At 40.5% G+C, this 15387-nt stretch overlaps 1 protein-coding gene across 1 annotated transcript in view; it reads right to left on the minus strand.

Annotated features, from left to right (window-relative positions):
• LOC134052823 (macrophage mannose receptor 1-like) overlaps positions 1–7989 on the minus strand; it is a 50681-nt gene extending 42692 nt beyond the window's left edge. The window contains exons 1-3 of the mRNA XM_062507512.1: positions 7929–7989; positions 3801–4202; positions 2153–2326 (exon numbers count right to left, since the gene is read on the minus strand). Of these exons, the coding sequence (XP_062363496.1) occupies positions 2153–2326; positions 3801–4202; positions 7929–7989 (637 nt within the window). The remainder of the gene's footprint in view (positions 1–2152; positions 2327–3800; positions 4203–7928) is intronic.
• Between the last annotated feature and the right edge of the window lie 7398 nt (positions 7990–15387).

Below are 15387 nucleotides of genomic sequence, written 5' to 3' on the forward strand. Positions count from 1 at the left end.
TAACTTTTCTGGAATAATATATTTTAGCACCTAAGTTAAATTAATCTTAAATCACACCTGTCCTCAGTACATAAGTAGAAAATTAATAAAAATCTGGACTCTATCCCTACACAGATGAATTCAGCATGAATATATTCTCTGTAGGTTTTTTTTTCTGTCACAGTCACCAGCATTTTTGTGCATTGCTTAGAAGGCTTTCTGAATCCTTCACTAAATATATGGCTCTTTCATCCATCAAGAAAAGGGACTCAGTGGACTTTTTCCCACTGGAATAGAGCTATAGGTACACACTGAGTGACTCTCCTGATGGCCTTAATGCTGTGCATCTTGTTTTCTTCCCCAACACCTTTTTGAAGTGCAGTATACAGTTCAAAATACATGGTGTAATCTATAAAGAAGCAGCATTTCCCAGGCTACTAAAAATTGTTTGCTGTAGCAACACTGCTTAGTTCCTTTCCTTGGGGTTTAAGCTTCTGCTGTTACTGTCTCAGCATCTCTTTCTAAATCACCAGAAAAAGGGTCATAATCACAATTATGTCATCTCCATTGATAAAATTTCTCCACCTCCACTGATTATAATAACTGTTGCAAGTACAGCCTCATGCCCTCTTCATTTTGGAGAACATATGAGGTGGTTTTGGTCACAATGAGAAGTGACTGGGTCAGCCATAGACATTTCACTGAAGGCCCTGACCCCAGTATGAGCAGCTACAATAGTTTGCATCACATATTTTAATGCTGGCACCTCTGGATAGTTTAAGAAACAAGACATTATTCTTAGTAAATTAACTTTCACATGCACAGACTTAAACGTTCTATTTTTAAAGGTGTTATTGGAGTTTATTAATTTATCACATTCTCATATCTCATTTCTATTTCATAGGAATGACTAAATCTTCTGCTACCATGACCTGTCTCTTACTAAAATATATCACCCAAACTTGAATATTTTATAGCCAGTACTGAAGAATCAGGAAGGAAATATGCAGGCAGTCAGCATAAAGCAGGTTTTTCCAAAAACAATGCAGTACTGCCATCTGAATGGATTTCCTTGAATTATGTCGAAGAACTAAACAAAATTTTAATGATGCCTCCTACTTGTTGTACTCAAATAATACTAGGCAGGGAATATTCTTAAGTCAACTTTTGCATGTGTTTTATTAATGGGATTGATATTCCCAGCCTGTTTTTATTATCTTGAAAATTATACTGGCATAGGAGAAAAAAAGTACAATTTTTATTTGTCTGAAATACTGAATGTAAAATTCACTGAAATCAGGAAAGGACACCAGTATTTTGCAATCAAACCAGTTAAGATCAACCCAAACAGTTTTCTTCACATCGAAGGAAAGGCATATTTTTCTCCTCAGCTCTGCTTGCAGTCAGCTGGTGTTTTACAGCAAAACCACAATAATAAAGAAGAAAGGAGGGAGGAGTGCTATCCTTCTCAGCATGACAGAAGAAACAGATTGCAGACAAAATGTTTAGTACATATTTTAGAGAGGTCCAGAGAAAAGTCATTAAAATTTAAAAGAATTCAAATACAAGCAGGCATAAATTACTCCCATTTACATATAGTAATATCAACTTTTCTAAATAAAGTTCTGCATATTGATAATACTGCATTTTAAATACCGAGTATATTCAAACCAGGGAATTTAGAATACAAATACTTCTAATTGAGTTGAAAGAACTAGAATATAGAACACAAATTTGAGAAATGCTGGGAGGTACTAAAGAGTTCATGGAAGCTCCTTATGTCTAAAAGGCAACTCATTCTCAAAAGTAATTTTAATTTTCAACTAAACTGTATTCTAGCTTTCAGTACTTCACATATTTCCACTTTTTGACCCTTTTATATATACAACTTGCACTAATGCAACATCTTTACATCTAATTGTCTTCCTATTTAAGTAAACAGTGTGCGTAGAGATTCCAGTATACGATTAACATACTTTCACCCAAAAATAATTGGGCAATATTTTTTATGTTGGGTCCTATATTTGGATATTTATGTAGCTCTTAAAAGGAAAGCAGGCAGAACAGAGACAGAAACTGAACTTTTTCAAATTGTAAAGCGCATGTTACGGACATATTTCCAGGCAGCTCAATAGCAGCACAGCAGAACTGTGAATATAAAAAGCTTACATACATTTCATTGGGCAAAATCCATACTTCTTGTCAACATCATAGTCTGAAGTGGTTCCACACCAGAACCAGCCATCTGATCTGCCAGCATCTGTGCAGTCAGCATACCATTTACCACCAAACTTAAAAGGAAATACACAAGGGGCTCCATTGGCATTTCCTTTCACTGTGTAGGTATCTAAGGAGACACAATAATTCAAAAATGCATAAAAATTTATAAGCATGGGTTATACAGGAGTTCATCTTTATGATCCTATTACAAAATATTATAGCAAGGAAAGGTTGCTAGCTTAGTATACAACTGTGCTAGAAATGAAACATTGATCATTCTATCATTTTACTCTAGGTCTAAGCTGATACACACATTTATAGTGAGACAATTTTTTGTTGCTAAGGGAGACAACAGACCACAACTGTCTGAACCAAGACAAGTACATTCCCCTGCTAAATTTCCCATGCATAACGATCAAAAGTACAAAATCCACACATGCAGTTCTTTAAAGCACAGAAGACTGTTGAGTGCTCTCAACAATAACCCAGTCAACTGCTGATCATTTTGGACATGGAAGAGCATGTACAGGTAGACTTTAAAGATATACACCATGGAGTGACTCCAAAATGATATGCCCAAATAAATTTTATATTTGCATCTAAAGATAGTTTTTGTTTTACAGAAACCTGACTCATTGAAACTTAGGAAAGTAACTAAAGCAACTTTCTGTGTGTGCACGTGTAATGTACATTCATTGATGGAAGGATATGGAGGGGAGCTGTACTTGACAAGGATTTTTGGGGAGGTGACGTACCAGGGTCACTGTCTCACAGAGCTGCTAGACAACTGCTAGAGGAGGAAGGAATAGCTGGACATTATTACATCTCCCTCCTGCCTTCTTTCACATAATTTGCTTTGCTAGGGTTGTTCTATTCTGACTTCTGACCAAGGACTAGTACTGTAATCAGCCATGGTGTAAACCACAGAAAGTGCATCCATACCTCCCTCTGTGACCATTTCTTTTTATCAAAGGATACTAAATGAGAAGTCAAGTGTATTCCCAGATACTTATCATGAATATATATAGAGAGAGATGTATTATACATAACTTTTTTAAATTTGACTATTTAAAATATAATATTTCTTCGTCTAACATTTTAGCACCAATTCTGAGTCTCCCTTCAAACACCTAGGAAAACATCTACAATACATTGGAAATGAAGATATCAAGAGTTAACTAACATCTTACTGACAATTAATATTTGCACCCCCAAGGAAAAAAAGTATAACAAACAGACTAAACACTCACACTATGTCTTTCTGTACACTCGTAGTAAATAGTAAAAGCTGTCATCAACTGCTGTGTAATAGTTATACACATGTTTTGACTAACCATAGAACTTTTTATTCTCTTCAAATGAATCACTACCATGCATGGGTAATCATCTACCCGTGCATGGACTTTGACAAGTTTGACAAAAACCAAAATGAACTGGTCAAAAAACAAAAAGCGCACCCACTCAAGTATTGCTGATTTCACCTGAATTTACACTCACTGATCATCAATAAGATTAAGGAATTTCTTCCATACATGTAATATTTTAGTTATCTACACATAAAAATGAATTTGAAATACAGAAAATAATTTACAGAACTTTACCTTCATAGCCTCGAGAACACAGATCGTCTGTGGTTCCGTAGACTTTCCACCTACTCCATAAACCAGATCCCTTGTACAGCATAATATTCCTTTCCTGTTTGTTTCCATAGTTGAAAAACAAATCTTCCCCTTGGATTGCAAAGAGAGTCTCATTTCTGCATTCCCATCGCTGGAGTTCACTAGCCTTGTCACAAGGATACAGAGTGACCGGAACCCAGTCTTTCTTCGAAGGCACTCCCAAGCATAATTTGAATGCTATGCTCATAAGCTGGTGATCTGAGACCCACCTGAATTTTTGTGACTCATTTTCTTGAATGCAAGGAGCAGTAGTCACTGAATTAGTACTTTGAGCCAGTACACAGCGTTTGTGATCTTCATTATATATTAAGAAGATGCTAGTATCTGTAAGAAAAATAACACTGGAATGATTTGGGTTGAAGAAACTTTACCTACCATCTAAATTAATTATGAATCTGGACACTCCTCTTGGTGTGAAAATCTCATCATCTGTTCAGCAAAAGAGGGTGTGGACTACACCTGTTAAAGTGGCTGCATGATGCTAGTAGTTCAGATGCGAGGACATTTCAACTACTTTGTGTGAAAACATGTGATGTGAAAGCATCTACACACAGAAGCACAAGGCAGCTGAGGTGTATACCTACTGCTTCCTATAGGTTTAAAGCTTGGGTTAAACTGAAGAGAGAAAACACACTCATGCTGTTAATCCAAGCTGCACTCTTGGGAATTACTGCAATGAGGCAGCATGGACACTGTAGAGAGCAGATCCTGACACTGAACCCTCCAGCAACACTGGCTCTCAGGCTGGGAAGATGACAACAGCCACTAAGTTCTTCAGGCTCCATTTCCTCACAGTGGGGAGCTCTGTTCTCAAAAACCCTACCAAAATCTTTAAAGTATTAACTGAGGAGAAGGATATGTTTTTAAGCTTTATACTCAAGCTTCTTGTAGGACGTATTTCTTTTTCACTTCAGCCATCGGTGACTTCTTTCTTACATCTCTTCATTATGAATGAAATACCAACAGCAGTGGAATTTGCCATCACCAGTTGTGCCTCTTTGTGACTTATGGAAATATACAAAACTCTTCATAGCTTCACAGGTTATCTCTCCCTCCTAGTAAACAGTGCTTCACAGCATGCATTTACACGTATTCAAGGTTGATTTCAAAATTGGAGCCACTTGAAAAGTTTTTAGCATCTTTTGCACTTGGATGTGCTATGGAGTGTAACGTTTCTGAGTTGATCTTGCCAAAAGACTGAATATTTCTCCTCTCTGATCCACCTGAGATACATTTTAGCACAGTAACTTAATCATGCTCTTCCACATAAGGTAACAGGATGCACAGCATGCTAAAGCTGCTTTTTAACTGGGCTATGAGCTAGGAAGGCGAAATATTACGTGGCTCTGAAGATTTAAGCTAATTAAAATACTATTTATTTTAGTGTATGATTACTAAACTAAACAAATACTATAATGGAGAAACATTTAAGGGAAAAACAGGTTAACCACCAAAAGTCTTCCCTGCTGAGGCTCTAATGTGGAAATGATCATACTTTTCTGCAGAAGAACAACCTGGGAAAAAATAACCTCTCTCTTAGAGAAAGAGCTGACCTAGACCTATCTCATCTATAGTACAGCTTCCTTCTCTTGTCCTTTGGCTTCCAACTCATTGGGAAGTAACATAAAACTGATGAGCACTGGAGGCAGAAATTGTTGTCTTTTGCCAATCTGTTTTACTCATAGACAATACAAGGAAATGTATAATTATCATCACTGGTGACAACTTCTTTTTATTCTGCTTTTCTACTAGCATTTAGCACAATGTTATTGTAAACTGATATATGCAGTGCTTGCAACTCTCCTTTTCCTGAAATCGTGTTTAAAGTTTCTGGATAAAAGAGATGTCAAATAATTTCACATATACAGAAAACACTACCTGATTTTTCAAACTGCTAAAATTGTATCTGTGGCCTAAAATAACAGTCCTTATTTTCTGATTCTTGTGGTGTTAAAGAGAAGATGCTATGTACATGAAAAAATGTATCCCTAAGTCAAAAGCCTGGATTGCTGCATCCAAGCATGAGAGGGTGCAGAGTTTTGGCTTCAGAAATGAAGTTAAAAAGCTGAACAAAGCAGTCTGGCCAGTGGGGATGGAGAGGAAGACAAAATTTAAGCTCTCTACTATTCTGACAGTGCCTTTACAAAGCATTAAAAGTGCGTAAACCCAACACACCTGCTAATACAAGGACATATTCCCAATGCAGAGAGTAGTACACTATGTTAGCAGCTAAAAGGCTGACACAGCCAAGAAGGCATCGAAAATAAGTTGACACCAAACCAGGAGAATAGAACAAGAGGAGCAGGATGCTGGGGCAACTGTGGCTGAGGCTGTAATTGCAGGATTTCCTTTCCCTCAGTGTTACTCCTCTCTAGGAGGACATCGAACAGACTCATAACTTAATGCTGTATTGCTCAAGTTTGCATCTTTATTTCTGTTTATTCTGCCATCTTGGCCACTGAAGGGGATTCCCATATAACAGTATCCATGTGAGTAATTAGATAGTCTAGAAGAAACAAGCCAGGTATTTGTGCAGCACTCTCTCTGCCCTGCCAGCTCCTCTCAGTAAATACATCCTCACTTGATATCACTCTTGCCAATATGATGTAATATATGTACCTGTAAAATGGGCTGAGCAGAATCACACATATCACCATTAGCTGTGTAACACTGTTCTGTAGCAACATTTGTCATAAAGATCTGTAATAGGCGCCATTCTTAACTACAGATGAACCGTGGGTGGAACACTTTAAAGTCCACCAGTGTGCTCATGAGTACCACCACAGTGTTAGTACTTTGAATTAAACCTATTTCTAACAGTAATTCATATCTTGAAATTTACTCCTGGAAGGAAGGTCTTTAAAATGCATAAGAGCATGCCAGGCTTAGGAAACAACTTCACTATTACCAGTGCACAACCAGTCATTCAGGGAGATCTAGCATCTTTTCCCTCAAAAGTTCCAAGTAGATCCTAAATAATTTTTCTCACAGGTTTTTTTACTCACTACACTGTAACTATCTGCCTATCTGTCTCTGGCCCCAGGTTGTAGTTTAATAATTGTGCCAAATACTGCACCAACCCACTGGACAGTATAATTTCCACGGCAGAGATTTCCAGAATGCCAAATTGACTTCACACTCCGCAGCATTTGCAAACTATCACAGATTATGCAAGTGTAAATAAAGAAGTAATTTGTTAAGCCAGTGAAGTGCTACCAGTGTTAAACTCTAACAGAGATCTCCAGAAGAGCAGACCAAAAGCCAGAAGCAAAAGAGAAGAGAGCAAGGAGACAAAAGCAGGTAGGATGACTGTCTTCTCTACACGGACTCTTGCTTACCAGATGACCTGAACTGATTTCTGCAAAGGAAGAAAGGCTACAAGGCTGCATTATGAAGATTTGCACCACTAAATCTCAGTCTAGAGAGCAGAGGACACTGAGAGGTTTTCAGGAAGGGCAGGTGTAAAACTTCCACTGAAAAATAGATGTGAGCTAGAAATCATGGTAAATCTCAGAGTAAGTGGGAATAAACTCCAGGTATCACCAAGCAACACAACTTCCCCCTGTTTTCACACCTCTATCCATACCAGCACCTCAGCTACCCTAACATACCCCCACAAAAACCATCTGCCAAAAGCAGGGCCCATCCAAGAGGGCTAGAGGACAGGCACAGCCCCAGTAGCAGGCAGCTGTGCAAACCTGTCCGGTGAGCAGCCCTCTGAAGAAAAGCTGGGTGGTGGCATTGAATCAGTCAGGGACTGATGGGAGCGGTGGGGGAAACTGAGGCAGCGCCGGTGACAGTCCTGCTCGGCGTCCACGGTGCCACGGGCTGCTCTGCCGGGCAGCTTTTCCCACCGGGCACCTCTGGATGCGGGTGAGGAGGGGATCCCGAGGGGACCCCGCCGCAGCGAGGGTGGAAATGCTCGTGGGCTTCACCTGCTCCTTCCCCACTGTGCCCCCAGCAAGCCCCAGGGCAGGTTCGGCTGTGTGCCAGCGGTGACCCCCTCGTTTCTCGGCTCGCCTCGCCCGCACCGCCCCTGCGGGCACTTACCCAGCCGCGGAAAAGCCCGGGGGAGCAGCCCGAGGAGCAGCAGGAGCAGGGATGGAGCCATGGCCGCGGCTCCGCCCGAGCGCCCCGCGGCCCGGAGCGGAGGGCGTCCCGTCGGGAAGGGCTGCTGGATCGGGGGAAAACTCTGGGCTCCAAATGATAAGGAAATATCCTGTCACATGGGGCGTTTTGAAATAACAGGAATTCGCTGTTCAAACTTTGCTTTCCTAAGCTGATTTTTTTCCCTTAGCGGAGGAAAGAGCCTCCTTCCAGGCATGTGCAGGTGATAAAGCGGTGATAGCTGAGAGGAGCGCTGCTTTTTTTGTTGTTGCCGTTGTGTGAGGTGCTTGTCTTTTTTCTTTTATATCCCCCTTGCGACTCTGACAGCGTTGCATCTGGGTCAGTGGTTTGTCTTCCGAGAAAATTAGGCAACCCCTCTCGGAGGATACCCCTCTCCTTTTCTTCTGGGGTAGGGAAAGGAGAAGGACAAGGGGTAAGAAACCCAAGTCTCGTAGAAAATCCCTGCTCGAACGCCCGGGTTGCTCCCCAGAGCGAGGAGTGCAGAAGGAGCGGAGACCTGCTTCTGGGAACGGGGGATCTGGGCTGCGGCCCCGTCCCCATCACTCCTCCCCCGTCCCCAGCAGGGCTCCGCCGGGAGCGGGGCGCGGCCGGGGCTCGGGATGCCAAGGAGCAGCGGCGGGGCACGAGGGGGCTTAAGAACCCTAGGAGGCATTGTCTGAAGTCCAATAAATGAATTTCAGCCGAATTGTTTGTTTGTTTGTTTGTTTGTTTGTTCCACTGACAGTGATGGCTCTATCTGCTGTTAACTGGACTCAAATCTTGCCCGTGAATCAGTGTGGGAAAGACAAAACCTTGCCTGCTAGCTGGGTTTCACAAGATGAAGCACCTGCCTGGAATTAAATTGTCTTTCTGAAAAGTGCCTTTAGAGCACAGTCCTGTAAAAACTCTTGATGCTTTTACAGCTTCTTCCTGTGCCAGATACAGAGCATCATGTTATTTCTTCAAGACCACTATCAACATACAGTCTGAAGACTCCCAAATGGATTGAAAATATCAGTCTTACTGTTGTTTTACATAGGGAGGCTTTTGTAACGTGGGATTTATTGGGTATTTTGATGGGGCATACATGAGGCTCAGGGGAGCACCTTATTGCTCTCTACAACTCCCAGGAAAGAGGGCTTAGTGAGGCAGAGGTTGGTCTCTTCTCCCAGGTGACAAGTGACAGGACAAGAGGAAATGGCCTGAAGTTGCACCAAGGGAGGTTTAGACTGGATACCAGGAAAAATTTCTTTCCTGAAAGAGTGGTCAAGCACTGTGACAGGCTGCCCAGAGAAGCGGTGGAATAACCATCCCTGGAGTGTTTAAAAATGTGGAGATATGGTGCTTAGAGTCATGATTTATTGGTGGACTTGGAAGTGCTGTATTAATGGTAGGACTCACTGATTTTAGAGGTCTTTTCCAACCTTAAAAATTCTATGATTCTATAAACCTGTAAGGCATCAAACCTGCCATGTGTATAAAGCCTGTTGTACAGCAGGCTGTACCCCTGTGTTGTCATCCACCTGGAAATTTCTGATAAGTATTAAAAAAATCGTCAAAATCCTCCTTGATGGAAGTTCTGGGTGGGAAAGTACAGCACATCCAGGGAAACACCAAAATGAGATTAGTACGGAAAGAGGCAGAGCAGAGTAAGAAGGTACTTTGACACTATTATAAGAGGAGAAGAAACAATGGAGATGAAAAACAAGTTCATTTGCAGTTGATGAAACTCCTGTTAACATTGAGAAGGATTCCAGCCAGGCACTCCAGCTGTGCTGGGTCCTCCTGGGGGCTATGTGAGGAGAGTAAATAGGAAACAGTTCATAATTTCTCTCAGTATCTGCAGAACCACGAAAAGGTCAGGAGCAGCCTGGTCCAGGGACAGGAGGTGGGAAGTATTTCAGCCATAATCAGCAATGTTCTTGGTTGTGTTGATGAACTAGCATGTGGGAAACTTAATCTCTTGCTGTAGTGTATGAGAGATATTTATTTTTCCCTAATTATTTGTGAAACCCAAAAGCCCAGGAAAACATTTAGTGCTAAAAGGAACAAGTCAGAAAAATGCTGCTGCCCTAAAGAGAACACTGCTATTTCTAAGACTATCACCGAAAGTTTGAGTATTTGTGGTATTCTTTTGGCTCAAGATAAACACATAAGGGAGATGCTGTGTGAAGTTCAGTCTCAAAGTAAAAAAAAAAAAATAAAGCTGCCACCGAATTCTTTACATGGCTGTGTAAAGACTGATTATCTGATGGTTATGTGCAGCAAAGGCTGCATGTAACTTAAGTGAATAGATGTGTTGCACAAATAAGAAGAAAAAGGGAATTAAGTAGATTAGTAGTGATACCTCTTGGGCTGTCAGTGGCTGTACAAGGAATGAGCTATACTCTGAAGTGACAGAAGAAACTGTTTTAGGCTGTTCTTGGGGTTTCTCAAAACCAAACTGGGCAAGATGCTGAGCAACCTGATCCAAGTCAACCCTTCTAGATGACCTCCCAAGGTCTCTTTTAACCAAAGTGAGACTTCAGAAGAACTACTCCCAAGAGACATGTTTCAGCCTGCCTTCCTGATCAGAAAACTGCCTTTTTCTCCTTGTCCCTTATACTCACTGTATATACTGGAGATATTACCATTTCAAAGCCCTTTTGACACAGACATATGTGATACACACATATATGTCTGTGTCTGTATCACATATGTTTACACATAGACCCCCCTGTCTAGAGCAGCACAGGTCTTGATGAGCTTATTCACATAGCCTCTGTGTCTCATCTGCAGCATATTCATCAGTAATTATGTCTGGATCTGGCTCCCTCTCTCATCATCACTCATATATTCTGATCTGATATAGTCAAAGGGAAAGATTTTCCCTCTTCTGAGACAAAAGGATTGAGCAAAGTCTCAGGCTGTAGTGATTTGTAGGCAAAAAGTAACCAAAATCTCAATCTGCTAAATGACTAATGACAGGGTACATGTCCTAGATAGACATATGTTTTCATCTTTCATGTGGGTAGGAAGCCAGCTGACATTTACACAGAACAGAAAGGCTTGAATTCCTCTGAGACAGGTCAGACCCTCTCTTCTTGTGGCACATCCAGTTCTTGCAACTGGTCATCCTTCCTGGCAAAATACATTGAAATCCTTAAGCCACAGTGGCTCTTGACTTTTACAGCAGACTGGAAAATGGAAAGTTCAGTCCTAAATGAAATCATATCCAGACTTGAAACATAATATGCCTGTATTGTATGCGTGGAAGAAAAACAAGTGAATTACTATCCATGCTTTTACATTTGTATCCAAGATGGTTTTTGATGTTTCCTGTGGGAACCTGTATCTCTCAGTATTCAATAGTTATCTACACATTGCTAATATTTGTATGGGTGCTGCGGTGGGTTACCTGCAATGTAAGCCTAAAACCATTTTTGTTTTACATTAGTCATCCTAGAGAATCTAAATAATATTCTCACACTACTGAATTATTTGGGAGAGAGAGCTTTCTAGAATATTTTACTATTGTAAGAAGGTAATTAAAATTAGACACTGTACTGGTTTTGACTGGGATGTTAATTTATTTTGTAGCAGCTCTGATGGTGATATGTTTTGATGTCCCTGCTGATAAAACGGATGTGTTTTAGTTATTACTGAACACTTTTGCACAGCCTGAAGGCCTTCTCTGCTTCTCACGCTACCCCATCAGTGAGAAGACCAGCTGGGAGGGGACACTGACACACTAGGTCAGTTGATCCCAAGGGACCAAGGAGACATTTCACACTCTGTGATGCCCTGATCAGCCATAAAGCTGGGGGAATGTGAAGGAAGGGGGAACATTCAGAGTTAAGGTGTCTGTCTTCCCAAGGCCCTCATTTCCTTGGGAAGTAGCTGAACACCTGTCTGCTGCTGGAATACAGTGGAAAAAATTCCCCTCTTTTTTTTTTTTTTTGTTCATGCAGCCTTTTGCTTTCCCCATTAAAATGTTTTTATCTCAACCTACAAGTTCTCACTCTCACCCTTCTGTTATCTCCCCCATCCTTCTGCACGAGAGTGAGCAAGCAGCTGTGTGGTGTTGAGTTGCCAGCTGGGGTTAAACTACAACAGACAAAGACTGAAACATTTATTAAGATAGTTTCAAGAACTTTATTATTCTATGCATTCTAATTAGTATTTAGGAGTGAGAGATTTTTTTTTTTTTCCATTTAAACCAGAATCTTTCAGGATCAAAAGGAGTTAAAAGCTAAGAGGAGAATCACAGAAAATTGAGAGAAATCTTGAATTTTCTCAAAGAATTTCCAATGACAGTCAAACTAAATGTATCTATGAAGTTGAGTCAAAATTGTTTAGTTCATACAGTGTTGTGTATGAACTAAAAGAGCCAGGACACAAACCTGTGATGCTGGGTGTGGATCAACAGCCACTGCAGTTTATTTCAAGTGTAGCTAAAGCTGAATCAGGCACATTTCCTCCATACAGGAGCTAGTAGAAGAAAGGGTTATGAACACTTTCAGCAGTTTTTCATCTCATTTCATGCTTTGCAAGGCTTAAGCTCATGCTGTTGACTTCTGCAAGTACACAACACAGCTAGTAGAAACAACGAACAAAACAACACATAAGTAGGATCCAGTCCAGCACTGATTTTACAATACCATTATCTCAACAAATTGTGACCACTGGTGAGAAAAAGAAAGACATATAATGCAGTAATATACTGCCAATAAATTAAATTCATTGCTCTATAATCACTTTAAATCCCACCAAAAGAAAAAAATAAGAAAATACGCAAGTGTATTCAGCTCCTACATGTCCTAAAATTGCAGTACAGTCATCCTAACCTCCCCTTGCTGTCAGTGGATGGAGCAAGGCAGGAGCAGTAAATAGAGGACCAATTTAGAAGTGATACTCATATGCTTGGTCTTACCTAACTTGAGTCTAAGCCTGCATTCCTGGAGTTGCAATAATGAGCCTTTTCACTTTTTCTTCCATCTGCTCCTCTGTAACAGAACTTCAGGGCAGTGAGGCTCCAAGAGATAAAGAGTTTACTACCTCTTCTTGGTGCAGTGTCTCCTGCACAAGGCTTAGTGGGACAAAGATAGAGAAAACAGAAATTTACGTTGCTCTCTTCCTTTTATGAAGTTTTGATGACATAGAAGGGGTGAGTCTAAGTCTGTAGATAATAATTTCTGTGAAATTCAACAGTCTTGCCTTGAATTTTAAGAAGATTTGCAAGAGTTTCAAATTAATAAAAAATGTAGCAACATGTTAAATACATGTACAGCACTACACCACCCTGAAAAGCCTGCCACCTGAAAAGTGTTGGGTGAACAAACACTGAAATTACTCAGGCCAGAAGCGCCTGAGTAAGGGACTCAGATTCAATTTTGCTGCTTGTTCATAGCATGTAGCACAGTCACCCCATACCTCATTTCTCCAGTTTAAGACACGCTGGTGCAGTGTCCTGAGTAGGACTATCAATACTTGCAGGACCATGGCCACTCTCAGGTGAGGTAGTTACATCATGCTTGTTTGCAAATGGAGCTATTAAGTGCAGTGATGAAAGCTTCCCTCAGAAGAGCAGGGAGCCAGGTGGGTCTTAAAACCACATCAAAGACTGAAAAAGAAGGCAGCAGCACCTGAGTCCTAGCTGAAAAAGTCCTATCCAATAAAAGTATTCGGGGTACAATATTCCACAGTATTTTCTGTGATTATTGTATCATTTTTTGCACCAGCAGTGGAGATCAGCCCTCACACATGTGGATATTGGCAGCAGTACAGGACTGAGGAGCCTCATACAATCTCTCTCTCTTACAAAATGGTTCTGTGCCTCCACCCTGACCGAGTAGCAGCAGTCCTGTTACCAGGAGAGTTTCATCTCCTGCTTTCATACAGATATAGGGTGTCTGTGGGTGGGCTAGACTCCAGTTTCTGTTGGTATATCCACAGATGAATATTTCTTATGTAAATCAAAATTTTTAAAAAAATAATAAATTAAAAATCAAAAATAAAAACCTAGCCAAAACCTGAACAAATTAAAAATTCAAAACACTACTGGGAAAGAATATCCTATAAAATGTACCTAGAGAAAAGGCAAAAGAAAGGCATAAGAATCCCAAACCAGAGTTTGGATTTGGTATCTGCCTCTCCTGGTGCCTTGGCTAATAGCAACAGATCAGCAACAGTTGTGGCTGATTTATTTTGGTGCCCCATTTCAGTGGGAGTTAGGCATAATAATAACTTTGAAAATAAGAAAACTAGATGTTAGCTTAATCCTGATTGTGAAGTTGCAGGACTGATTAAATAGCAGTTAAATAAGAAAAAAAAAAATCAAAGGAAATAACTACTCTGATAGGTTAAGAATAGTTTCTTGATAGGATAGGTATTTGCCTTTTTTGAGATTTATTTTGTCAATATCTTTTCTACAATTTTCCATCTCCACTATTTCATAGGAGAAACTTCTAAATATTTCAAATTAATCTTGTTATTTCAAGCACCATGAGAGTGCCTAGATAAAACAAACTGATTTTTCACTGACTAGTAGCTAGCTATGTTATCTGCTTTTAAACCCAAGTTAGGTTGCTGCCACCAGAAATTAGATATCTGCAGCATTCAGTTCAGCACAAGAGAATCCTAGAGTCTGTTTCTGAAGGTACAGCAGCAACTGTGCCATTTGTTATTTCCCCCAGTACAGTGTGTAGCTGCTCAGGCAGCCCCACTGTGGCAGCCTGCCAAGCAACCCAGACAGCAACGAGACAACAGCTTTGTCCTCTCTGTGTTTCATTCTGACATTGTCACCTTATCTAAGCTTTCTGTAGAGTAATGGGCTTGAAATCATGAGCAACTCAAAATATCTGTATTTTCTGAGAACAGCTTCCTTCTGCAGTATCAAAACATGACATTTGGTTTTTCTTCCTAAAATAAAAATACTCACCTCAGCTCTGTTCTACATGCAGGATTTTAATGGACTATTCTTCTTAGGAGTCCTCGCAGCTCTTCCTGCCTGTTATCTATGACCAGAAGTAAGCTGATCCATCAGTTTGCACAGGAAACCAAATCAGCAAATGTCACAGAGGCAGCAAAGCAGGATGTAGTAAACCATGCCCCACATACATATCCCATGCTTCCTTTGCACTTTTAAAGCTGAGACCCAAGTGACAAACAGCAAACATAGGTATAGGAGGGAAAGAAAGCTGAAGAGCTCCATAAATCTTAAAACCTGATTCTCCCTACGAACTACTCAGTGCAAATGTAAACAACTGAAGTGAACATTAAGTGCTCAAGATATTGCATGCCACAGGAGTCAGAACACAGTCCAAAAAGGCTTGCCTTAAACATCCTTAAATTTTGTTTTGATAATCTTCCTGGGTGAGATGATTAACTACTGTACCCAAAGCAGAAAACTTCTGTAAATCTC

The sequence above is a fragment of the Cinclus cinclus genome, chromosome 1 (genome assembly GCF_963662255.1).
Source record: "Cinclus cinclus chromosome 1, bCinCin1.1, whole genome shotgun sequence".
NCBI classification, from domain to species: domain Eukaryota; kingdom Metazoa; phylum Chordata; class Aves; order Passeriformes; family Cinclidae; genus Cinclus; species Cinclus cinclus.